At 43.9% G+C, this 26,940-nt stretch overlaps 1 protein-coding gene across 1 annotated transcript in view; it reads left to right on the forward strand.

Moving 5' to 3' along the window:
- The window catches only part of SGCD (sarcoglycan delta), a 214,463-nt gene that overhangs the window by 73,862 nt on the left and 113,661 nt on the right, over nucleotides 1–26,940 (forward strand). Inside the window, exon 2 of the mRNA XM_059825134.1 lies at nucleotides 7,741–7,926. Within this exon, the coding sequence (XP_059681117.1) occupies nucleotides 7,741–7,926 (186 nt within the window). The remainder of the gene's footprint in view (nucleotides 1–7,740; nucleotides 7,927–26,940) is intronic.

Here is a 26,940-nt window from a genome sequence, read left to right on the forward strand (position 1 = left end):
TGACCTGGTGCTCCACCTGGGTCAAGTGTTCAAGCTTTGCGTTGTATCCAGAAGAACTGAAGAGTGTGGGCACATGTGGGCAGAATGTTATGCCTCTGAAATGAAATTGGAGGGTCTTTTGATCTTGCAAGCATACAAATAAGAGAGCTGTAAGCACACCCTAATATGTATATTCTTTCTCTTGGTCCTTCTCAAGAGCAAACTAGAAAGTGGGTCTATGCAGATGAACAAATGGATAAGTACAATAAGCACATCATGTGGAGGGAAGATGGTGGAGGGAAGATGCAGCAGAACAAGTTTTAACTTGTGAGAGCAGGATCACTGCAGAGACTGTACTCTGGATCCTGGCACATGCTCAAGCCCACGGTTCTCAATTTGTGCCATGCCGGTTGGATTCCAGCCGTATAAATCCATATTACGATCCTGCTTTGCATATTCCTACAAGTCATATCTTTTTTCTTGGTACTGTGGGGTGAGAGTGTGTTGGGGCAGAAGTCTGCAAAGTATCACCTCCTGTAGCTTGCTTTCTGATTCGAGCTCAGTTGATTGTATCCCTCTTGCTGTTCCCACAGCCTCCTGCAGTCACACCTGCTGCTGGCTATTTTAGTGTAGTTCTCATATTTGTTCATCCTGCTTTGAGACACTCCAGTGGGAAAGAGCGTTTATAAACTTGGCACAGATGGACATAGGCTTATGATTGCTTCACATCATCTGAGTGGTGCAAAGGAACCAGCGTGTGAATGCAGCAAAGCCGGTATGATGTTTGCATGCAGTGAGAATGTATCACTACAAATTGTGGGGCATTTTGTGACAGACATTCTTTGTTGACTAGTTTGATACATACGAGAACTCACTGCAGAAACTTTTTCTTCCTTGTTAACTTTCCTTTCCATTTCATCCTTAATTCTGAAAAAGAAAAATATTGAGACAATGTAACTATCAAGAAAAAAGTCTAAAAGTTAGAAGAAACACTCATAAATAAGAAAACAGACATGTTTCTCTTCTTCTCAGAGAAGAGAAGCAACAGTAACATCGCATTGCTCACAGACTCTTGCAGCATCATAATAAAATACCAGTTTTGGGTTAGGAGATGCTATTCAGAGATGGAGCTGCCTCTTTGTTTTGTTCTGGCAAACTCTAATATGTTTAGAGTTTTGCTGTAAGTGCTCTTTTTTATGCAGAGCACTGATGGAGCAGAGCAGAAGTCCCATGTTCAGCTTTTCGTTCAGTCCATCTGCTCGAAGATACTGGTTTATAAACTGAGGCTTTTGCAGTGCCTTTATCCTCAAGCACGTTTATTGTCGAAATGCTGTCAGCCTGAGCAACTGGGGAAATTACATGAACTCTCAAGATATTAGAGGTAGGGGGTAGCCTGGAGCATTGAGGGGTCTGGATTTGAGATGCTTTACCAGGAGATGAATCCCCAAGGTCTCCCCGGCTGCCTGTGCTGAGTGAGTCCAAGATATCCTCAAGATACAAGAGGTGGGAATGGGAAAAGAGGTATTTCCTGGTGGACCAGGCAGAGCATGCACCGATGGACCAAGAAAAGCTTGTTGATGTGCTTAAGTTTGCCGGAATCAGGCTAGATGTTTGAAGAACCCTATATGTGATCTACCCCACTGACAGAAAATAATCAGAAAAGAACATTCCTTAGGAAGTTTCCTGCCATTTTTTGTCTCTCTGGCCATGTATCACATTGCGGTGATACCTAAGAAGTGGGCACTGAGTGATGATGGTCTTCCCAACTCGTGGGAGAGCTGTTCCACATGTGGAGGGAGAGGAACTGTTGACAGAAGCAGAGGGACAAGCAGAGAGGGAAGATTTCAGCTTTGGGAACATCCATGGCGGTGGCAGAGGACACACTGGCACAGCCATTGGGATAGAAGAGCCTGAGTTCATGGTTTAGATGGTGCTGGAGAAAAGTGCTGCGAGATTTAACTACCCCAGCAAGTATTTCATCCTTCGGGCTGTTCCCCAGTGCTCAGCCCTTGCTGGCCAAGCTGCAAGTGAGAAGTCTTTTTCCAGAGCCGGATCCTTTTATGGAAACCCGGGCTGTGGTCTGACCCGTGTACGGGGCTGTAAATCACTTTTGAGTCATGACAGTGGTGGATTAACAGGCCTGGGGGTGTCAAGCCTGAGGGAGAGTTTTATGGGGAGCAGAGAGGCAAAAAGTCTTGTTGATAGATGGCTCAAAACACTCTTCTTCATGCCAAATTTTGTTCTCAGTCACGCTCCAGAAATGTCTGTTCTTTTGAACCTGGTGGATAGTGTGCGCTTAAAAGACAGAGAAATTGAAGAGAATGAATCTGCAAAGCATTTCCAGCTAGTGAATACAAGTACATTGCCCTCCAGTGATATGGCAGAGAGCACCTCTGAAGGTTTTTTAGGGGTTTTTTTTCCCTCATTTCAGCCCAAAAGAAACGATTTTGTGTTTCAAAAAACAAAGAGAGAAAGAGAAGAGGATGTTGGCGATATGGACACAAAGAGAAGGCAGATGTGGGCGATGTAGGTCCAAGACCCGAGGAATTCAAACCCATCTTTCTCATCTCTAGAAACGTGTTCCCATCACTACACTACAGGTTAGCCTGGGGTCGGATGCTCTTTGTTTTTCTGATGAAGTTGTTACACCTCAGTTATATGCAAGCAGGCGGGGAGGAGAGATGCCGTGTTGGGACTTAGGGGCTTTTGGTCTGTGCTGTAGTGAGCGGCTTCGATGAGCTCTAGGGTATTTTCAGCAACAAATTTCGAGTGGGCTCCTAAAAGAGAAGCCGCCTTCCCAGATTGCATCCCCTTTCAGCTTAAAATTGTTCTATTACTAAACATACATCATTTAAGCGCTGATCAAAGAAACCCCCGTGGCACAGAAACATTATTGATTCCTCTTGTTATGCTTCACCCTGTTCATAGCCCTCATTGAGCCTACAAAGCCGGCATGGCCAGGGGATGTTACAGCTCTAGTGTTTGCAAGGCAAAGGTGTTTATCCGTCCTTGTGCATATAAAACGCTTCTTCTGCCTGATGAATCGTTAATCTGGATTGTGAGCCTTGGGTGAGAAGCTTTCTGCTGGTCAGGAGGGATGTGGTGGAAGGAAGAGGAGCATGCAAGCAATAAAGATTTGCCGTAACTGGTGGGGTCTGGTGTGATTTTTGGAAGCTCAGCACCAGTTCTGATTTGTGATGCCTTGTACCTGAGCCTGGTTTCAGCTTTACTAAAGGAAAGTACTGAAGCTTCTTTGCCAGAAGTACTCGGTGAGCTGACTGTGCGGATCAGGGAACGTAGTGACATGACTCTTCCAGTGGTCTTAAAAAAACAAATAAATCTCTCTTGTCATGGACCATATCTCTAAGGTATGCTAAAGCAAAAGGATGAATAGCTTTTCTAAGCGGACTGGATTTTGTATCAGGCCCTGTTGCAGTGTTCATATATAAGGACTCAGCGTACAGCTCTTGCACAAAAACTTATTACCCATTTTTCTGCAGCTGCAAGAACTCCTTGGAGAATTACCCGGGTTCCAGGCTATACTTTTGTAGTCATGGTAATGTTGTCTGTGGCTAAACTGTGAAGATTTGACATGCTGCATTTTTTGTATCGTAAATGGGACTGTACATGTGCTAATGGTGGTCCAATGCTGTGCACGTGTGTCTTCAAGCCCTCTCATGGCAGGCAGACACTTTCAGATTTGACTTTTGGAAGGAGTGCTTCTCTTTCCAATTTCTGTATTTGTTTCAGTAATATTTTTCACTACTATTATGAAATTAGGTGGTTGTTCCTAATGTTTTCCTGAAAAAAAAAAAAAAATCCCATTAAGCAACTAGCAGCCTTTCCCTTTGGCTCAGTAATTGAAAGCAGGGGGGAGGGGGTACCTTGCAAATGCAACCACTGGATGTCCTTTCACAGCAATACTTTTTTTTTTTTCTGATGCCTTAGTTCTTTTTAATGTTTGAATCAGGAGAAGTTGCCAAAATGTAAATTATGACTAGAATACTTTTCCTTCCCGCACAGAGCAGATTATTGATAGCGGATATAGCTTGTTCCTCGTGTAGTTGCCTTGCAGGTCTTCTTATTCTACTTGTTTGTTTAACACACCTCAGCACTCTCTGTCCATCATTCTGTCTTCTCTTCCTGGACAACTACAGACACAAGCATTTTCTTGTGGTATTGACAATTCAGGGGGGAAATGCTAGCTAGAAATCATATATAGCTTTAAATGTAGCTGTGTGAGAGCTTGTATAGAAAGAACATGCCATCTATGATTCCCATGTTATTTTCTTGTTATAAATTTATGCTGTATTACTAAGTCATGCTCGTCATGCGTGTTGTAGTACTTCAGTTGCTCTATCTCTGTTAGGGCAGCTGTGAGCTAAATATTTTATCAGAACCAGACAAATTCTCAAAATCAGGCTGCTGTCTGGACGCAAGTTGCTCTTTGTGGTTATGTTCTGTTCCTATAAATTCTTCTGATGTCTGCAAAGTTTTGCCCCAGCTGGATATGCCTTTTTCTCCATCCTAGAGATTGCAAGTCAAGAAAAAAGAAAAAAGGAGGGAGAGCAGGAAAGAGATGAAGAGAATAAACAAGTTTTGCAATAAAGAGATATTTTGAGCTGGGTATTTCGTATTATTTCTTCTTGGTCAAACCTCTTCTATGATTTGAGAGGGTTAGAGATGCAATTTATTCATTTTCTCCAAGGGAGAGGCTGCATTTAATATGTGCTCTCCAGGATCCTCTGTTAAAATATTAGGCAATAAAATCCTTGACTGTACAGTAGTTGTGGTTATAATTTCCCCCAGGTAGTGGAAACTCTGTAATTTATTGTTGTTTAAGTTTTCCCTTTGCACAGATCGCAGTGGTTGTAGCAGTGTAAAAAGGCCTGTTTTTCTCCAAGCGTGTGTATTTGTTGGTGACCCAGCTCCTCTCTCTGATGAGCTCTGTGCTGCAAAGCCCTCCACAGTTGCTGTCTTGGCATCTGTGAGCAAAAATACTGGTGAAGACTGAGTTGGATCTGTTGTCAGCAACTTGCTTTGCTCCTACTTGGTAAAAGCTATGGGTCTGCCTGGGCTTCGGGTGGTTCTGCGGTATAGAGATAGATACCCCAGTTAGTCTGAACAGCGGAGGTGATTATGGTGAGCCCACATGCACTGTTGAAAACTGCTCTTTAATACAGACACACCTTTCTTCGGTGATATACTTTTAATGCAAGTTGGCCAAACTGGCTGAGCCAACCTGTATTAAGAACGTGCTTACTTGCCGTGAGCTGTTGCCTCCTCCCAACGCGATATGACCGTCTGCACTAATTGACATTGCAGATCTTCGTGGCACAAGCTGGGGCTGGGGTAGTCTGAGGTTGTAAATGAGGTTTGTGGGGGGATGTGAGATCCTTTTTTTAGACCAGCTGAGAAAGCTGGAAGAAGCAGGCAGGCTTGGAGGCGTGGATGGGCTGGCTGAAGCTCGCCTTGTTCTAGTTTTAGTTTAGCGAGCGCAGGCAGCACCTTCATTCGAAAGGAGGGAGCTCAACCTGGCAGCTGCCTGCAGATGGGCAGTGGTGGTGCCTGGGGTCTCCTCTTGCGGGTGTCCTTTGCAGCATCCCACTGTTGCACAAGTCCGACCTGCTTTTTCTCCTGGGTGGACTGTACCCTTCAAGCGTACAAGGAGAAAAAAAATGCTTAAAGATGCAATGGTTCAGAAACCTGAGAGGAAGATCGTAGGAGTACCTCATTTGTTATTATTTTTTTAAATCTTCCAGTTTTCAGCCACTGTCTTGAATTTTGAGGTGGGGGGGGGGGTAACACAGCTGCTGACATCAGAGGAAGAGGCAGATGGGCACCTCCGCCCTCAGGAGGACCATCGCTGTTGGGACGAGGGCAGGGGTGCGAGCACACCAGCCTCCCTATGCACAGCCTTCCTGAATATGCTGCTAAATGGGCTTTGCTTTATAGGTCCAGATCGGGAGAGGTGTCAGTGCCTCTGATGTGAAAAGAATTTAGTGCCTGAATGGATTTATTTAGCACCTGAGACTGTGTTTCAGCCTGGGTGGGGGGTGAAGGCTCGTGGAGGAAGGGAGAGGTGGATGATCCCCTCTGGTGCAGGTGACAACACCAGGCAGTCTTAGAAAACACAGGTCTTAGCGACTTCTGGAGCAGTGAAAGGTAAAAAAATGGTAACTGGTTCTTCAGGCAGCCCTTGCCTCAAACGTGTGGGCTTCAGCATTGGAGCAGCAAAGATGAAGTGTTAACTTCATCCCTGGTGCAATGCCACTGGAATAAAAGTCATGCCATGAAGAAACTCACCTCGCATCAGCTTGTAACAGGCTCTGCACCACCGCCAACTGCACGCTGTGTTTTATTAGATGCTTGAGTATGAAGCTGTTAGCAAAAAAGTAAGGCAAAAACCAGGAAACTAACGGTAAACAAACATAAGCTGCTATCAATGAGCATCTGATTTCTACCATTGTCTCGTTCTGCCCTCGCAGACCGCACTCCCAGAGAGGAACTTGCACTGTTTCCCCCTGTTACGTGAATTTTGTAATTCACTGAATACAAACGTCGATGCCAGATACCCTGAGGAAGAAGCTCGTGGTGTTGAATCAGTAGCGCAAGAACGTGTTTGGTGGCTTCTTATCTGTCTAGAGTCTAAAATGCAAAACATTCAGCAGACTGTGTGTTATTAGAGATTATATGATATCCACAGTCTGCACGTCAAGTCTGAAAATGTAAGAAACTGATCTCTGGGGGAAGCATGTGAAAGTGGGTTTCCATACCCCGAACCTGAAGGGCGAGAACATGAATACTTTCATTTGTGCAGCACAAAATACCTCCATGATCACCACCCCGTGTTGCTCCGGACCCCTGTCCTAGCTGGTTGCAGTTCCATTTAAAAGCACCCCTCTCTTTCCATCCACGGTGGGGGCAGCCAGATCCCCGACTGCTCAGAGTAAGCCGCGTACCGGGGTGTAGGAGGAGGGACGGTGCTCGCCACGGGGGACTAAAAAGCAAATTCTTCCTGGGGGTACTGCCGCACTGCTTTCCTCAGTGCCGGCTTTCCTTCCTTCCTTCTTTCCTTGGTTTTGGCCCCCAGTGTTGTTCTAGCATGCCATGCCTGCTCAGGGTACTGGACTCCTTGTTAAAGCAGCATAGATATTTGGGGATAAGTTGTCAGGGATGTGGCAGCTGGAGAACCTTGTGCTTCAGGTTTACTTGGTTAAAAAAGATTGGGGGGCAAGAAGGGGGAAAGACAAACAGTTCCCCTTTGCCTTTTTTCTTTGGCTGGAAGGAATGATTTTATTTGAGATGATTTTTTTTTTTTTTTAAATTAAAGCCTCTGAGAAGTAATATTGCATCTTCAAAACAAACTGCTGAACTCAACTGCTTTTACCAAACGCATGCAAAATTTTCCCCTCAGGATCCTTAGAGGCTCTGGAGTGCCTGCCTTGCAAAACCTGGGGCAGCGAACAGTCACTCGAGAGTGATCTCCGTAGGATACCTTTAGACAGTGTGCTTACGTGTATTTACAAATAAATATATATATACATTTAAGACATAAAATTGTCTTTTGGCATGTTACTGCATACATAAGCAGAAAGAAAAATAATGCAGAACCAAGATAGTGAAAGAGATGCTGCCCAGCTGGTAAACTCTGTAAAAGAAAAAACAAAACCCCCTAAGAGGCACAGGCACAAGCTGTTTTTATCATCGGCTTTCTCTTGCTGCTTAATACACGTGGTTATTTCTTTGTGATCATTTCAGATGCCTCAGGAACAGTACGCGCACAGGAGCACCATGCAGACCTCGGAAGGACCCCAGGTATACAAAGTGGGGATTTATGGCTGGAGGAAGAGATGCCTCTATTTCTTTGTGCTGCTCCTAATGATCTTAATCCTGGTGAACCTTGCTATGACCATCTGGATTCTGAAGGTTATGAACTTCACAATTGTAAGTAGGGGTTACCCTGAAAGGTCTGGGGAAGATGAGGGAGGGTGATGGTCTTTCCTCTGGGCATGAATTCAGATACAGCTTTAATAAGGGGGTGTTTTAGTTGCCATGGATAGTCGTTATTACAGGGAGGAACAAATTTACCCAATGATCCTCTTTTTCTGCTGGAGATTTCTGCGGTATTGCCAAGCTGAGGAATCAGCTCAGCGTTGCAAATCATGTTCCACCTACCTGCTATACAGATACATATATATACATGTATATATGTAAACAATATACACCACCCTCCCCTGATTCTCAATTATAAAGTGTTTTAAAATTAATGAAATAGTTTATTATGAACTGGGGTGTGGGAATGGGTTTGAGCCTTTCTGTTAGTCTTTTTCTGCTTTTCTCCATGACTGGGAAGTCGAGAAAGTTGATTTGCCTTTTTCTTAAGGAAAATTCATGTTGTTCCATAAAGATGTGGTTCCAGAAGCTTCATGAAGAAAAACAAAATTTCCAGGGTGGCTTTCTGGGTGTGGTGTTTAGGTGGAGCGTATCTTTAACCTCGTTGTGCTGAGGTTGGTGCACATCAGTCCTGCCAGCAGCACTCCCTTGCTGCACAGACCCCCTGGCCAGGCTCAGCTTCCCAGAAGCCCCTAGAAAAATGTTGGGCAGCTGTACTGGGAGGTAGATTGCACTGGGGCAGATGGTGCCTTCTGGGCACGGAGTGCTCTGTGCATCCCTTGAACTCTGTTCAAACTCTTTTTGAGATCTTAAGGGGTGTCTTGACCTTGAATTGCCTTTTTACAGGGTGAGCCTCACCTCTCCTGCTCAAACACACTGGAAGTCAGGACATGATGAACCAGGCACACCCCACTGCCAGGGCTAGTGAGCCTTTATATATGGCAGGTCCTAGTTTTTCAGTAGCTAATTTGGCCAAGCAGAATGAAAGTGAAATGATTGGTCCCCCTTTTTCAAAGCAGTCATTGCCACCTTGGTCAGATGGAGTTATTTTAAGATCATCTGAGTCTTCAGGAGAAACGAAGTTTGAGGCTTTAATCCTGGATTTAATTCGTAAGAGAGCCGTAAGGCTAAATTCCCCTAGACCGCTTTCAAGGACTTTCCCAGCCAGGCTCTGGTGTGAGCAGCGTGTTTCAAGTCTCCCAGCATTTCTTCCTCTGCTTTGGTCTTGTGAAGCCTTGAACAGCTGTGTCCAACATTATGTCATTAATGGGCTATGAGAAGTTGAGTAAACAATCTCTGACTTACTGCATCCAGCAGACAAAATGCTGTGTCAGGGGAACATATAGCATTCATTTTCTCTAACCAGGATGCTGTCAAGGTGTGCAGAAGATTGCAATGCATGTGTGCTTAGGGAGCAAGCCATTATAAAGCAGTAATCCACAAAAACCTCCTGTGAGTGGGTGAAGAGTGAGCCAAACTGGAGCAATTAATGCGTAACCAGACCAGTTATTTGCTCTTGGGAAATCGATGCCGTTTTGATACATATTTTGTGCTGGATTTTGTGGTCTTTAGATGAATGTTGTTGAAAAATAGATATTTCTGACGTGATGGAAGACTTGGTCATATGCTGATCATACAGGCAGTGGTATGGGTATCAGCCCAAGCACGAAATAGTAGGATTTCAGATTCCCAGTTTTCAGGAATGCAACTTTATTTCTATAGAATAACATAAATTCGATATGCTGATCCTATGCTTTCTGCTGTTTGATGGTGGTCAGTCTGCTCTCTACAAGCTGCTTGGGAAGCCAGCTGAACTTCTCTGCTCCTCTGTCCCTCACAGCCTACTCCTGATGCACTGCATTTTGCAGGCCATCTGCAGAAGGGTCACCTCCTAGGGACACTTACAGAAACCTCCCCCTTCCAGCAGCTCTCTCCACCCCACCAGGATGTGCACTGGCTTTTTGGGGGATGCACCAATCTTCAAGCTGTTGTCTGATTCAGTTTCCTTAAATAGTCACTTACCCTCTGTGACTTTCTGGGGATTAGTCCAAGGTAAAGTGTATTTGTATATGGTTTTAGTTAATTCATATCTTCTAATGCTAGTAGACAATGAACAGCTTTTGGTGATAAAAACACAGATGGTAGCACTGAATCCTGCAGCAGGAACTGCTTTATGGTTATAGGCATGGCCACACTAGTCTGGGTGTGCGTCTCTGACATAGCCAATTGGAAATAAATATAAGAATAGAGCATGTAAAATGTGATCCTTGCCCCAGTATGCACCCGTTCATCTCCTGATCTCCTGCTGCTCCTGCAGCCTCTCCAGCTGCTTTGGATCCTGCTCTGCAATCCCTCCTGTCCCATTCCCTGAGGCTGAGAAAACCACTTTGCTAAGTGGATTTTTAGAGGCAGACTTTTATCTCTAAATAACAAATGTAGGAAAATTCTCAAATGAGGAGTTGCAAATACAGAAAATCTTTAATTTGTTCCCGTTCTGATAAGAGGAGCTGAGAGTCCTTCTGGGGTGGGGGAATGATTCGAGTACTCAGTAAGCAATAGCTGCTGCTTAGCAGGTCTGAGTTACCCCCGTGCTTGCAGAGCAAAAAAGGAGGGGAAAGTTTGTAGTTCTGTTTTTGTGGAAAATGTAATATTTCCAGTGTCTTCCCATGCTGAGCTCTCCTCCCAGAACCTGAGTCTGTTCAACTCCACAGGACAGTCCTGGCACTTACCAGAATTTACTGAGTGCTCATTATAGCCAGTGAGTGCTCACACTATTTTAATGAGCGCAGCAAACCTGCTCAAGAAAACTCGGGGGTGTTTTAAATGCTGATAATGGGAGTGGAGAAGGGAGGAGGAGATAAAGCAAGACAACCTCAGGGGAAAAAAAACCACCTTCTCACGCATGTTGTAGCAGTACCCATCTGCTCCACTTCCACGTCAAGCTCTGGACTCCCTTTCACTCCCCTCTGCATGCCCCGCTGGCTCGTGCTCCAGGAGACAACGTCTGTAAAATCAAACTGTAAGCTTCCAATCCATGGCTTTTAATAAGCAAGGCATCACTAATTTATTCTAGGTTTTTGCTTTTATCTGAACATTCAAGGCTTAAAGAAATTTATGCGTGGCTATTGCTTTTTACACGGGGCTGTCAGGGCAGTGTCACGTTCGTGTGGTCACTGTCTAGTCTATCCTCTGGCACAGTCATTCACTTCTCATGGTATTTGATCCTCAATTTGTTTTAAATGCCTTTATCAGGCGCAGGCTGTATGAAAAACAGGCCTGGAGGCGACCTCAAATATCTGCCTGTCCCACAGCTGGTTCCCATAGCCAGGTCCATTTATCCAGTTCATTTACATCAGGGCTGCGCTGCTCTGGGACTGCGGGAAGCTCTGTGAAGGTTGCTACCTCTAAACCTTACGTTGATTTTTAAGCCAAACCACAGAATGAGTCTGGACCAAAGCCACCAATTTGGGTTGAAACCCAATTGCACCCTGAAGGTGGCCTAACCTAATTGAGGTTAGAAACCACCATCCAGCACTCAATGATATATAGGTAAAGGGAACTCTGCTTCATTCAAATCTTGGACAAGCCCGGTAGAAGTGCGTGGTTTGCACATACTGGGTTTGGGGGGGAAACACCCTAATGCCTGCGGGCTGCGTATGTGACTCAGCCGCTCAGTCTGCAGGTCCAGCACAGGCTTGGGCTGTATCCTGCTGTCACGCCTGCGTGGTGGGGGGCTCAACCTCAAGCTGTGCATAGCTCAGCTGAGGCTGGCACAGCCCTTGCAAGGGTTCATGCGTGCCAATCTAATTACAAGTCTGGAACCAGAGCTCTTAATGACTTTCCTCTTTATGGTCCACCTACATCAGCATCCAGTGATGTAGCTCTTTAGCAGTAGGATTGCCCATGACTGTGTATATAAGCACATGCATCTTTTATGCTGTATGCCTGTGATGTGCTGTGGATCTCTATTTCAGCTATTACTAGTGAGCTTAAACTGTTTTTAAAAGCTTCCTGTTGTATTAGTTTCTGAATATTACAACAAAAGATGCGCTTACCTAAACACAGCAAACTAATATCCTTATTTAAACAGTACAAGGCTCAGAAGGCTCAGGTAATGGGCAATGACAGTGCATTGACCTCTTTCCACAAGGTTAACATACAATGCCTTGTATTTTAAACAGTGTTAGGAGTCTAAAGCATTATCCATTAGTACCCCTTTATTGCCTCTTAGGCAGCAGGAGGAGTTCTAAACAGGAGAGACAAGAACTGTGTCCTGTTGTGGCTGCATTTAAATGGCAAATGTCCACCTACTTGACTACCCATCAAACCACTGAGGACTCTTCGCTTTTCCTTTGCTCTTCCCTGGTGTTTCTATCCATAGGTGCCTGTTCGCAGGCTTTGGATTGTATGCTCTTTGGGACAGAAGCTGTTTGCATATGGCGTCCTGTATCCAGTCCTATATATTGGCAGGTTCTACTAGACTGTAAACAATAATAAATGGAAAAATAGTATTTTTCCCCTAATCAGCTGGCAAGGCTTGAAATTCCTGGAGAACTGTCTTCTAAGAATCATCCAAAGCAAAGGCTCCAGAATAGTCTTTGTAAGGACTATTTCTGCAACTTTGGTCTTCCGGAGGCCCTTCAACGAGCCAAAGTTAACATCTTCCTCCGAGCCGGGAGAGCATGTGCTGCTTCCAGTTCTTTGCAAATCCATGCAGACTGCTTGTGCCTTCTACGTGTGCACCTTCGAGGAGATGCAACATAGAAACAAGCAGGCAATGACCTGTCTCATTCCATCTTCCTTAGGATGCAGAGAAGGGGGATCTTCCCTTCCTGGCCTGGTCAGGCTGAGGTTGGGGTGCTCCCTAACCACAGCACATGCAAACTCTGTTCCCCTTCCAGAGCCACACGAGTTTTTTTAAAGATTTGGGTCCTTTAGCATGAGATCCAACTGTATTTTATCATTTCAGTTGAACAGGAACAAATAACTGTGATTGTTCAGATTTTTCCTATTTTTGCTGCAGGCTGTATTCATAGCTGAAGAGGTGTGTTGTAGCATTGTTGAATGAAATGTTAGCAATTTAGACAAAATGCTGCTGTAGGTGGCACAAATGCTAAATATCATTATTATCTTGCTTTCTTTATTAAAAGATGATAAGAAAAATGAGCTTTTAAAATTTGGTTATGAACAGTTATTTCCAATACAATTACTCCCTCTTGTGTGTAAACTACCTGCCACATTTTAATTACAGGAAAACAGTAGGGTAATAACACAGCAGTGAAGATGGATTAGAGTTAGTTAGGAAAGCTCATTGCCCTAACAGGCAGTATTCTTTTATTAATGATTTAAATGAACTGACTTTGTTCTAAATTTTTTTTTAAATTAAAAATTGCCTCAGAATAAAATGACTGTGCAGTTTATAGTACCTTTTCATGATTCCTCTGGGGTCTCTTTAGGTGCAATGGTAAGGCCAACATGGGAAGGAAATCTGATCTGCTTTTCAGCTTCTGCTTTGTAGTGCAACTGTAATCAGTCAGCTAAAATTGTTTAGAGTTAGAATTAATGTTACTATATCCTTACTGAGGAAAGAGAAAGTTCTTTTTTTCTTCTCTCTCCCTCACACACACATACATAGAAAACTGTGCGCTTTTCCATCCTAATTCATGTCCTTTTTTTATAAAACAAGTAATTGTTTTGAGACTGCTTGCATGACCCAAGAGCTTTGTGCATTTCCCTTCTTTCCTCATTCACGTGGACTGCATCTTCTGATATAAAGATGTTAATCTTGTAGAGGTCTGACAACAGCAGCAATGCTGTGAGTGATCGTACTGTTAAGTGAAGAAGTTTCTATGGATGAAATCCTTACCCCCTGGAATTTAGTAGGATTCTTGGCATTGACATCAGTGGATCAAGACCTTCACTGTAATGCTTTTTATTTGCAGGTTTTTACACTAAATTCTAATTTCCTTCCTCCTGGATTGAGGAAAAAAAAAGTGTTATGCTTTTCTTTTACTCTTTTTAGAGATCTGAATTTCATTCCTAGAGAGTTTCTGTTTCTGTATGAAAAGCAATTGGGATTACTTATCTTTTTTAAAGATGCATATAGTCCTTTTTTGCCTTCACTCCTTTGGAGTTTGGAATAATATAGTCAGTTTTAATAGGATATTGCATGATGTTATTACAAGGTTCACCCCTTCATTTGTTGCATCCTCCAGAGCATCAAGCACTTGGTACTGATGACTTGTTGAGTTATAGATGCATCAGTTTCTTCTAGTGCTACACCTTTGAAAACTCAGTCTCTGATAATATTTTATTTTTATTACCCTAATACCACATTTTCTCAGCCAGCATAAGCATATAAGGCTTTCATCTTCCTTGTTACCAAAAAGTGATGAAAGGACCCCGTATTTTCACCTCACTGTCTCTACTCTCTGCTGAACCATTGAGTTTTCAGAGGCCTGCCATAGCATTGGATATGCTTACGGATATGTCATGGGAGCAAAAAAAATAGTGAAATAGTAAGTCTTCCACTGGTGCCACTAAACCAAGCTGGATATGCTGCACTGCAATCATTTCAGTAATTCTTTGTTTTGATTCTTTGACTATTGCACAAGGCAGCCTGTGGTGTACAGAGTGTTACGATGGCAGATGGCCCTTTTCCCTCAAATGTTTTGGGTGAGGTTTCGTGAAGAACTGAGGCTTATGTGATTGTGCTTCCATCTCGATGGACAGGCTTCCAGCTTTCCGTTCTCAATTGTTTCTAAGCCACTGTTTGTACTCAAGCCATCTGAACAGAAGTATGTGTCCAGGAGACAGGAATATCTCAAACATATTTAGTTTCTGTATTTTTCAGAGGCAGAAGAAAGCAGTCTTATTTATTGGTATCCCTACTGTGTAAAAAGCTGCTGCATAAGCTCTGTACTTACTACTCACCAGGAGTGAGAGATACTATAAATGTCCCCATACCAGAAAAAGTTTTTATTGGTGCTGGTTTTCTACTGGGCACCTGAGAATTTAGCCCTGAAATCCAGATACCCAGCATCTCTTGGATAGTACTACTACAGGTTTGAAGGATGCTGTCGGAAATTCAGCTCTCCTCACACTTGCAGCTCAGTGCATGCATGCAGGCAAAACGTCATCTGGCAGATATGCTGTATGGGCCACGCTGTCAAGCCTCAATAGCCAGTATCTCCACAGCAGGAAAATATATTGCTGCATTAAAAACACATTATGGCTTTGTTTGGCCCCTCCAAGAACAGGGGGACCAAAATAGGTGCAGAAGGGAGGAGAGTAGCAGGGATTTGGGTGCTGTGTGATGTGAGGTTGAGCATTTGGTCTCTGTCATAATACTTCATTTCCAGGCTTTTCTGTGTGTGAACAGTGTCCCATCTGCTGGTGCCCCACGTCCCCGCCGTGCTGCGGGGAGTGCGATGGGAAGTGTTATCAGACCGGGAGGAGCGGCTCCGTGGTGCTATAGCAGCAGGACCTGGCGAACAGCAAGGAGGGCATGGGTGGGTTGTGCAGGGGGGTGAGTCATAAACTCTTCATCCCAGATCCCGCCTTCTGCCACCTTCCTCCAGAGAGGATTGTTCTCAGCTTCTCTTTCATCTGAAGAAATAAGATATTTCACATTAGCATTCGTCTCAGTGCCAACAAAAGATCTTCAGACTAGCAGTTCTGAAGCAGAGAGAGATTGGTCTCTTAGAGAACATGTAAAAGGTATTATTATAAATGTGCGAAAGAACAAAAACAAGCTCGCTGCTAAAATGCCGATAGTCAGTTAGTCCTCTGAATAGCTTACAATCTGATCCCTCCCCATATTCTCACAGTACAGTAGGAGAAATGATTTAATTTGGGAATCCACACAGAAATGATGTGCCAAGCTGAGCCATAGAGTAAGTTTTCCACTGCTTCTTCTCTTGTTCCTTGCTCTTTTTTTTCTTCCTTCTGAGCTTCCTGACATCCCTCCTGCACTCTCTGCATGGCAGAGAGCAATGACCTTGTCAGCTTTGAAAACCTAGCAGCCATTGCTATAACAAAAACATAATTCTCCTGAAGCACCTCTTCTGTGTGGTTGCCTGAAGGCTGAGGAGCTGTTGGAGTAGCCTCCATGCCTCTTTCAACTTGTCCTGGAACTGTAAAGCCATCAGCTTTTCAGAAAGCTGCTTCTTAAAACATTTCTTCGTGTTTAGTCCTGAATCCCTGCTGTTTTGCATCTTGGGTTGTAGCATAATCCATGGAAAGGGGACGGAGGCGGCTCTCTCTTACACTGTAAATGACTGTGCAAAGTACTGAGCAGCAGAAACCTTCATCTTCTCTGGGTGAAGCCCCAGCTTGCGGGCTAACTGCTGCCCATTAGCTATGATAAGCTTGTGTTTGGCTAAACAAAAGAAGTAAGAAAAAAGTGGCGTATTGTCTCTGCAGTTGTATGCATTTACTTTATTTACCTTCTGTAATTGTCAGAACCTGCTCTAAAGACTGACGGTTTTGAGGACAGAATTACAGACCTGTGGTTGTGTGGAGCATGTCTTTCCCCTCCCCTCCTGCAGACGCTATATTATCTCTTCTCCGCTTATACGCTACCATACCTGATTTGATAGATGTGTTTAAAATACTTGCTGCCATTTCCTGTGCCTGTTCTTCCAGAGCTCTGCTATGGAGATGAGCTTGAATATACTGTTTGAATTCATCATAGCTTGCATTTTAGTTCTGGTCATTTCCACTTCAATTACATCTTCCCCATTACCCATCCTGCCTTCACTGCTGTGGTCAACGGGAAGATGGACTGAGGTAATTATTTGTATTGAGGCCTGAGTTTCTATGGGACTACACTCCAGTGCACTTGCATGAAGGACAACCTGTTAACACTGAAATGATGTGGTTGCAGACAGATTTATAGAAGAGGAATAGATTTACGCAGGTAATTCAGCCTTGACCTCTTGAGTTCTCATTATTTCATGTCCGCCCAGCGCTACTGCCCACCTCTTTCCTTTTTAAATGAGATCCAGTAACTAGTAGTGAAATTATGGCAATCTGCTATATGAAATTTGTGATTATTTGCATTTAATTAAAGGCTTCTCTTGAGAAAATGAAGGGCAGCTTAACCTCAGAGAAGCCTCTACATCTCCAGTAATTGCTTCTAATTGAAGTCTTTAGAGTTTCCACCCTACCACAGGAAAAGGAAAAAAAAAAACCCAAACGTAAGAAGTTTACTCCCACAGACAGGGTCCCTGAAAATTATTTTGTCCTTATGCAATTAAGGTGACTGAGGGTCCTCATAAATGATTCTTCAGTGTGGGTTAACCAGCTAAAATTAAAGTTTAATTACTCAAAAGCCTGGTTTGAGGTGAGAAGTGTGAGAAGTCGAAGGGCACAGTCCATCCTCCCGAACTGGCCGTGCTGTGTGATGGTGTCCCCTGCAGACGGACTGCAGGTGTCTTGCCTAAGTCCTCCTGGTGGTTTCATTTCCATCACGGGTTTCTGGTTTTGTACAGTTCTTGTTGACTTCCAATGGTATTTTGGTTATTCTAGGAAAAAAATCATAAACCTTTTGACTTAGTGTGTCCTGCGAAGCAGGAGAGAGGCTCTGCCAGCTCAAGGTGTGCGGAGCTGAGCACAGGCACTGCTTCTGGGGTTGGGAACATCTCAGACATCTCCCTGCTCCTGCTCCTGCACCTGTACCCAGCTCCAAGGCCACAGGCTTAGTCTTTGTTGCTGCAAGAAGTGGGTCTTTCTCATGACAAACTGTTTGTAGTTTGGCAGTTGGTGTCAACATGGGAATATGGGCTTGGGCAACCTTTTTGAGGATGCTTGCCAGCGCCTTGCCCTGGTAAGCCTGGTGCACGGAGTGTGCCCCTAAAGCAGGCGTGACATTTTATAAACCACCCATCTGTGGCACGGGTGGTAGGAACCAGTCCTGCTCCTCTCGCCGAGGTGTCGCGGTGCCCATTTGGCGCAGAGGTGAGCTGTGGCCGGAGGGGTGTGATGGGAGCCTGGGGGTGCCGTGTCTGGGGAGGAGTGCAGCACCTCGCCTTAAAGCCACCACCTCAGACTCAAGCGCGCGGCACTTCAATTACACATTCTGCCTAATTACGACTATCAGCGTTTCCTTACTGCTTCTGGCAGCACAGTTGCTCTGATTGCACCCTTCGGCTCTATTAAAAACCTTCCTCATATTACAGATCTGAAAACAGGCATGACAAAAATAAAAGTGTATGTTGTAGCAGCAGACGTGGCCATTTTCTACTGTTTGTTCTCTTCACTGGAGATGCTAATGTTGAAAAACATGAGAGTGGTCTGCCTGCCTGTGTTCTTGCATTGTTCATTAATGGCTTGTATCATACAAGTCAGCAGGAATATGTGTCTGATTTCTGCCTTTTATTATCTTGAAGGTTCTCTTCAATGTACACTGAAACACATAAAATGTCTAGATGGACTGAAATGTTTCAGAGTGACCTCTTAGAGGGCTACAGGTGAGCCAGAAATGGAAATGTCATTGTTTGTCAGCAGTAGATTTGTCATATTTTTTGAAGTTGCAGCTACAGTTAAATACATGAAAACATCTGTGACCTGCCTCTGTTATTTCTTAGCAAGCAAACATGCTTGGCAAAATGCACCTCTTCATTTTAGGAAAAAGGAAAAAAAAGGGCTTTCGTTCTGTATGTAGAGCCCTGAAATACTTGTATTTCATGTAGGTGCAAGTCATGTAGACGTGTGTAGGTGCTGATTTTGATTCAGATTATTTGGTAGGGTGGTATTGTTTCTGACAACAAATATTTAATCTTTCAAAACAAGACGTTAAAGAATTTTGTTCTGGGAAACTAGGAAATCGAATACCTTTTACAGTTTTTACTTCCCCTGCATGCTGGAAAGGGAATTCCTGCTAATTATATATTTGTGCACACAAACCACTTCCGAATCAAGCACTTATTTATGTATGGAGGTTATCAACAGAGACTGATAGAAGGTTAGCAGCAAAGCCTTGGATCTTGTGAAGGGGAGGAACATTAGCCTGAACAACTGATGGCTGGGTTACAGGAAGATTGGGTAGATCTCAGCAATTCTGCTATGATTTTACAGAAAACTGCATTGTCTAGAAGGGAGAACGATTCAGTTCACCGGCAGATATAGATTATAAGGCAAATTTCATCTTTATTTGAAGTTAACTTGTCAAGACCTATTGACCAAAGATATTTGTCTTTGTTAGTATTATGAATGATTCAGTCGCATATGTTGCTCAAGAAAAACCCTGTATGTTAGAAGACACATGTTAAATTCCTTTCTTCTTCCCAGCAGAGCTATGTTTATTGCCATTGCACCTTTCTTCTATTAGGAAGCTTTTCTGCAGAACAGTTTGCCTTGTCAGTGCTTTTTTTTTTTGAGCTGAGAATGAGAAGGTTTTACATATTCAGGGCTGAAATAACAATTCTCTGTGTGGGGAGACTGAGGCCAGTCAAGACGCCGGTGCCACCGTTATGCTTGAAATATTGGGAGCCCTGCGAGGCGGTGGGAGCCGGAGCATCCCGTGCTCCATCGCCCACGGGAGCAGTGCCGTGGTCGTGTTTCCCATCCTCCCAGGTACCAGCCGGAGCAACTCACTCTAACTCATAAGAAATTTGCACTCACCAAAATGGAAGGCATTAAAATACTCCTGTACAGGAGCAGTCTGCACAAGAGAAGGGCTTTACGCTTTGGGGGAAAATCTGTTCTGCAGGTGAGGTCAGAGCCTGGGACTGGGAAGACAGTTAATTCCCTTTTCCCTGGAGAGTATGCTAAATAAACCTGGAGTAGCCAGTTGTTTGATGGATGACTCTGTTCTCCTCTTACAGGGGTGTAAATCCATGGCATCGCTTCGGGGTTACACAGGTATAAATGAGAGAAGAACAGGCTGGCAGCGTACAGCTCCAGAAGGCAGGCTGAAAAAGAAAGGGTTTTAAACTTTGAAATACAGACGCTATCTGGGCAATTGGAAAGAAGAGTGTGTCCTGGTTTGGGGTTTTTTTTGTTGTTTTTTTCCCCCCATAGGGAACAAAAGAGACTGTTGCTTTGGGTTGGTAATAATCTATAGGTTGACACGTTAAATGGATTTTACTCACCTATTAAGTTTGTCAGTTTAAAACAAATACATAGATGCTGTGAGAATTTATGCAGTACAAAACACAGATGAGGACCCAAGAGAGCTCTGTGGACAGAAATAGCTGGAAACCACTACAAATCTGTGTTCCGAAGTCTTACAGAAGCAGTCTCCCAGCTTTGGAAACATGGCACAGGAGCCAGGAAATGGTGGATAATTATACATGAACCCCAGTAAATGAGAGTAAACTAATCTGTTGTACTCATTTCTTTCTTTCCTTTTCCTCATTTCATGTTTTCCTGTTCTTAAAATTAATCCATCCAATAAGAAATGTGAAGTTAAACCACTAAATTCACTGCTCAGTCACAATTATCACTGGTGTTCATATTGGATGAGCTGGCTGAAATGCTTACTGAAAACAAATGCAGAGAGATGATGAGATTCATGGTGGGGAAATGACCACCATTCATCCAAAATGTTTTCAGAAACAGCACCAGGAAGGGAATACACTGGTGCAATCTGTAGTTCTTGTTTTTGTTTTAAAGGTCTCTAATGAGCCATGTGTGCAATGCATTTCACCCTGGGAAATCCCACTGAAATCTGGCACTTGGATTTCATTTCTTGTGCTGCTATATTTAGAGCAGAAAGCAGATTTCCCAGTGTGACTCCTTCTGGCTTATAGAAGCCCTGTGAATTGTCTTAGTAATATACCCTAATCGGTTACCAAAGCTGCCAACCCCCCGTAAAAATCCTTTAAAACGATAAAAAGCAGGAGCCCGTCCTTTCAGGCTGCAGTCACGTGGCAGTAGCCAGTCATCATGTCTGTGCCGTGGGGATGAGGGACGGATGACCTCAATGGATGTGGTGTAGTCTTCGGTACTGTGGCCTGTTGCTCGATCACTGTTTTTCTGCCCCTCCTTTTTTATCCTGTGGATAAGGAGTCTGATCAGAGGTGTCTCCATTGAGTTTTAATGAGTAAATTAGCGTTTTTAAAAATTTGTAGACGATGGTAGTCTCAGAGTGTGCACATTCCTTCCTCACTGTCCATCCACGTTTGCTAGTAAAAGTGACAGGCAGTCTGATGTATTTATTTTTAATAAGTTCCCGTCTTTCTTGACCTTAGTCCCATTAAAAATCATTCACAGCCATGCCAAGTCAGGCACTGAACATCATCTTGTTATAATCAAAGGAATGAACTTTCCTTTTCAATACAATATTTTTCCTGTGCTGACGCCTGCCAGCCCAGCTGTACCCAGATTTCTGCCGTCACAGCGCCCGGATGGTCCATGCCTTGTGTTAAAGAAACGTTGTGGCATGGATGTTGAAATTATGGGGAGGGCAGAGAGGTAATACACATCACCGTTTGCAGTGTAATGTGAGAATATGGCATTTTTATATTCAGGTATTTTGAGATGTATTTCAGGTATTTCATTCCCTTTCCGTGCTTGTCTGTATAGGAGAAAAATTCTTTAAAACTTAAGAGCAATGAAATCACTATGGCTCAGTAGAAATGACATTCAAAATCTACTAAATTAAGCAGAGAACATGTCCATCCTGGCAGCTTTTTGTTATCTTTCACAGTTCTTTGATAGGGTTGTAATTTTCTGTAATCACTCAGAAAGATGGCTGGATATTTTTTCTATTACATTCTGAAGGACTTAAACCTTTTCTGGCTTACCTTTGCTATTTTTCATGTTTATATACAACAGTATAATGCATCAGCATTTTTATATGTTTCCCATATAAAAATGAGCCATGCTTATAAAGGCTGTCAGACTTTCTATTCCACAGCATAACTGCATCATCACTGTAAGTTGACACCAGCCTAAAAATCACATATAGATGCCGAAATGTCTTATTTTATGGCCCTGTTGCTATTTAATAGCTAAGCTGTGCCCTTTTCTTAATTTACTGTCGCTATCCAGAAGTATGTTAGTGTTGGGGGATGCTGCTGCAGAGGTCCCAGGGTAGCTCTGCTGCTTTCATGGGTGCCCTGAAGTCAGCAAAGCTGCATGTTGGCTAAGGAACTGGCCAAGCAGCGATAATTAACTGGTGAGTTAGAAATGGTAAGGAGACCAGTCTACAGTGCTTTAACCTTCTTTCAGCAGGTTTTTCCTATCAGGGATTGGAATATAAAATGATTACTTTTTGCTCTCTCCTCTGTATTTAGCCTCGGGAGGTTTCTGATACGTTTTGGCTATTAAAGACAGCAGTAAATGCCTAGCTGGAAGCTATCTGGCATTCATAACCTTAAGCTATTTAGGAAATCAGAAAAGCTGAATGGATTTTTTTTCCTTTTTTTTTTCCCTTTCTTTTTTTTTTTTTAAGAGAAGAGCTACAAGAGCAGAAGGCGCTGCCTGCCTTTCAGGTGAATTCCTCTCAGGATGATAAATTATGTCTGAACTGAACCAAAATGTTCCTAATGGCCCTAGTCAGAAGGCCTATTACAGGCTGTCTAACTCACTTAAATTCCTTTCTGCTTTAAATCATTAATGATTAAGTATTTTAGGGCTAAAATGATATGCACTTAAAGGGCACTTTGCTTTAAGGTTAGCCAAACTTAAAAATGAACACTTGAACTGAGGTGTACAGACTCGCTTGAGTGACCTTCTTCTGGCAGTGGAATGAGGATGTTGTCTCTACAGGTGGGTAGTTTTGTGGGGATATTTGCAGGACAGCAGGAAGGTTTATGGAAAAGGAGGAGCATTTTGGAGCAGAGAGAAACAGTAACTTTGGCTTGCCCTTGTGGTTTTTAAATCACACTTCTGATATTGCAGAGAGAAAGTTTGTCTTCCATTACGACATTTGGAGAGGTAAACCATATGGTGACAGAAAGGATGTTTTCCCAAAGGAACAGCTGGTAAGTTCTAAGTCATCAGTCCTGTACTGACTTATGCAGTTACTTGCTTTTAAGCATGGTTTTGCAGCAATGAAAGTGCTAAATCTGTCTAGTAATCACAAAAATTTGGACTCCTGTCCAGTTCTGTGCTGCCGCCTGCCCTGCTGCTGACCCGTGAGCGATGCCACATGCTTATCTGTACGGGTGTGGAAATAGGTAGTAGATAGCTGTTCAGCATTGTCAGCTATAGAAACTTCTCAATTTCTTAGATTTTTAATAATAGAATCATTTAGGTTGGAAAAGACCTTTAAGATCATCGAGTCCAACTGTAAACCTAATGTCTCCTGACAGTGAATTACAGAAGATTCCAAGGCATTTCACATAGTATTGGCACTTACAGAACCTGTGTACTCACAGCAGCTGTGCTCATGTGGCTATTAATGCCTGCAGGTCCAGTTTTGCTTTCATTAGGCTCATGGATGAGTTTATTGGACTTGAGGTTTGCCTTCTAGTCCTTTTCTATGAGTGTCATCAGAATGCTGATTCAGCGATTACACACGCTGTCTTCTGCTCAAGCAAAATCAGATGTGACCTTAAGATCCAGTGTCTGTGATCAGACTCACACACATCTTCCTTCGGTCAGGGCATTGATTCAGGGCAGCAAGCAGCACACACATGAGCAGACGCGGAGCAGAAATATCAGGATTGGCCCCATGATAAAACGTATGTGCATGCCTGATGTATGCACATGAAGTGGGTAAGCTTGCAGAGAAGGCTGTAAGAGCATGTTTTCCAAAATATCTAAGTTGCTGCTTGTGGTATACAGAGAGGTTGCAGGCATCTAGGACCGTAACACTGCCATCTTCTGTCATTTTCATTGCAGAATAAAGGATGTATTCTTTATAAATTTCAAAACACCCATTTTTCTTTGGGTTCCCCTCTTGATGATGCAGCTCCCCACTGGGGATTTTAAGCAAACATTGTTCCCAGCTTGTTTGGGATGCTGTTAATGTGGATTCCTGGCCCAGTGCACTGCGAACGTCTGGCTCCTTCGGAATAGTCCTATTCCCCACTGTGTCGCTTCCCCTTTGATATCTGATGAGTCAGCAGGTCTTTAATTGCTATTCCTCTTAGCTGGGAGTGCTCTCATTCAGTGTGTTAAATATTTGATTGCCCTAGCTTTCCAGGTAGAGCAGGGCACACATTGGGATGAACAAACTCCCGATGCAAAACCTGCTGCCCTCCGGATGGGAAGCTTGGGAGCTGTGCCTGGCAATTGCCGCCTGGAGCCCGTGGGGGCCTTGGGGAGCCGTGCAGGGCAGGTGGCTCAGGCTGTTGGGAGGCAATTTTGGATGGCAGCAGCTGTGCTCAGGAAGACTTGCTGCAGGAGGTTCTGCAAGCTGCCTGCGAGGCCCCTGCGTGGCCAGGAGGCAAGCGAGTGTGGCAGTGCGCTGTGCTCTCGGCTGCTCACAGGACTCCTTTTTGCTCTTTTTTAAAGAAGCGATGTAGACATACCCACTGGGATACTCCTGTGCTTGGTGGATTGTGGAGTGTGCCTTCAGGGACTCAGTAAGATGGGATATTACAGCCAATAAAATTATCTTCTTGTAACTTTCCTGAATATTAAGCATGCATTTCATACTCAGTGAGCTGAAGTAAGAGCACTTTTTATAGCACTTGCCAAGTATTTTAAATGCGTGCTTTGTGTAGGGATAATCTCTCGTGTCTTGCATAAGAAAGCCTGGCTTCCAGGTAAGGCTGTTATTGCCACTGCCACTGGGCAGATTTGGGTCTTCATCCTTACAAGTGGCTCCTTGAGAGGAGAAATCCAGTTCAGCATTCACAAACACGCAATATGTGCCCACGGAAGGCTGGGACTTGCTGGCTGTAAATGCCTCCGCGCTTTGGGGAGGTATCTCTCCACATGATGCTGTGTAGGAGTGTGCAGACTCTCACATCATGGCAAAGCATGAACATCCCGAGGATCAGCAGCAGCGTAGGTTTGAGGCAGTAGCTGCAATGCAGTCTGTGGAGGAGAATATCCCAAATGTACCTTTCTGCATCTGCCTGTGGGCTTCATACTCCTGTGAAGTCTTGCTGCCTCTGTGTTTCTAGGGGAGCAAGGAGTTGTATTAGGAGTAGTATATAGAGGAACACAGAGGGCGATGCGCACTCAGCACACAGATACAGTCACTACGCTTGTAGGTGGCACTGAGGAGAAGAAAAAGCTTGATCGGAATAATGGGGGAAGGAAGAGCCCTACAGCCTCACTTTGTTAATCTTATTAGCCTGGTCCTAATGTAAGAGGAGCTGCTGCAATGCACACGCTCAAGCAATGGCATGAAAATATTGCAGAAGTTTCCCTCCCACTGAGTCAGAGAAACAATCTCACTCCCACCGAAAGGATGAAATAAATGTAACTGCTATTAGAGCAGAGCAGTGAACACCAGAACTATCATTTTGTAGAACAGATCTCTTAAAAGGACCTTTAGATTAAGAAAAATAGGCGCAGAATAAAATTCTGTCCTGAAGCAAACTTGGCAGTACTGCGGCAGTGAGATGGAGGAACCCTATGAATAGATAAGCGGCGTTTTCCCACATTATTCAAAGCACCCACTTGCTGAACAAGTGGAGCAGAAAGTTCTCGGTGGATGAGGAATGGGGAGAGAACAGTCCATCGCGTGGAGCCTTGACTTCCGCCAGGCCATTAATATCAGGGATGTTTATGACCTTCTAGTCAAGCAAGGGAGAATAACTCATCAGCAGTCAGGTTCAATCCAGCTAATGTTTCCAGAATTAAATGCATACTTGCAGACCAGATCCGATTGCCAATTTTACGGTGAACCCTTTCTGTCATTATAATTTTCAATGTTCGGGCTCCCTAGTGTAAGTTATGGTGCTATATGCAAAGAGAAAGCTGGCAAGAAAAGTGGGAGAGCTTGAAAGTCTTCCTTTGCTCTGAACAATGCAGACAATTCATGCTGCGATGCCTTGTGAAAGCCGTCCTTTGTTTCAGTATCTGGATTCAGCAGATGCCCTCGACATGAGACAGTTGCCCTCATGTCCCTTCAGCCACACTCAGCTCTCCAGGAGCTCAAAGCCAGTCGACTGGCCTGGGCTACGTTATGTGACTGCTGGGGCAGCTGACTAGTGAAGAAGACACTGTGTGGCCTTCAGGAACAAGATTGGCCATTGTTGCCCCATGGCACTCCAAGGCTTTGTTTTTTGAAGTAGGCCACTTACAGATTTGGCCAGTATCTTCACAGACGGAAACCAGTTGATGGTCCAGTCCTGTCCAAGGTAACTGAGCACACAGGGAATGCTTAGTGACTGCCAGCTTTAAGCACAGGCCAAAGCTACAGGCTTTTACAGCAGTAATTGGGTGTTCTAGATTGGAAAATCAGGGAATGAGTTTGCCGCTGTACACAAACATCTCAGCTCTCAAGAGTGGATTTGTAATGGAGGTGGGCTTCCAGTCACCTACTTCCATGTCAGGGAAGATTTCCATAGAGCCAGTTTACCTGTCTCCTGTTGATAAAAATAATTGGAATTATTAGACCTTCAAAGCCGTGGAAAAAGTAATGGATGACCAGCTTCACTTCAAATGAAAAAGTGATCTGTGGAATAATTACTGCCAGTCAACTTGAGCCCAGCTGTGAAATATTAATAAGTTGCTTGATCAGTCTATACAGAGCTCTCAATCATTCTCCTACAGAGCAGCACAAGCCCAGCATACAGCTCAGGATTTGTAGTCAGCCAAATTATTAACGGGGCAGAATAAGGTAATGTGGTATTTGCTATAAGCAAGTAACAGTTATTGGGTCCTAATGGAAAACTTTTTCTTAGTATCTGTAAGTTTGGAGATCATCTGTGTTACGCCTCTCCAAGGACCCACCATCTCGCGGTGGACAAGCAGTGGCAGCCTTGTGCTCTGCAGATCTGCGCATAGCGCCGCTGTAAAACTCAGCAGCGTGTGACAGTTTCGGAGAAGAAAAAAAATTGAACAGAGGGCTTTCTATATTTAACACTAACCCGCGTGCCTTAGAAAATGTTTGAACAGAATGTATAGAGCTCGGAAAGACTGACAAGAAGTGAGCTGCCACCCTGATCCAGCAAAGGACTACGCTTCAGGCGTGTGAACAGTCCCGTTTGC

Source organism: Gavia stellata, chromosome 16, assembly GCF_030936135.1.
Source record: "Gavia stellata isolate bGavSte3 chromosome 16, bGavSte3.hap2, whole genome shotgun sequence".
NCBI classification, from domain to species: Eukaryota; Metazoa; Chordata; class Aves; order Gaviiformes; family Gaviidae; genus Gavia; species Gavia stellata.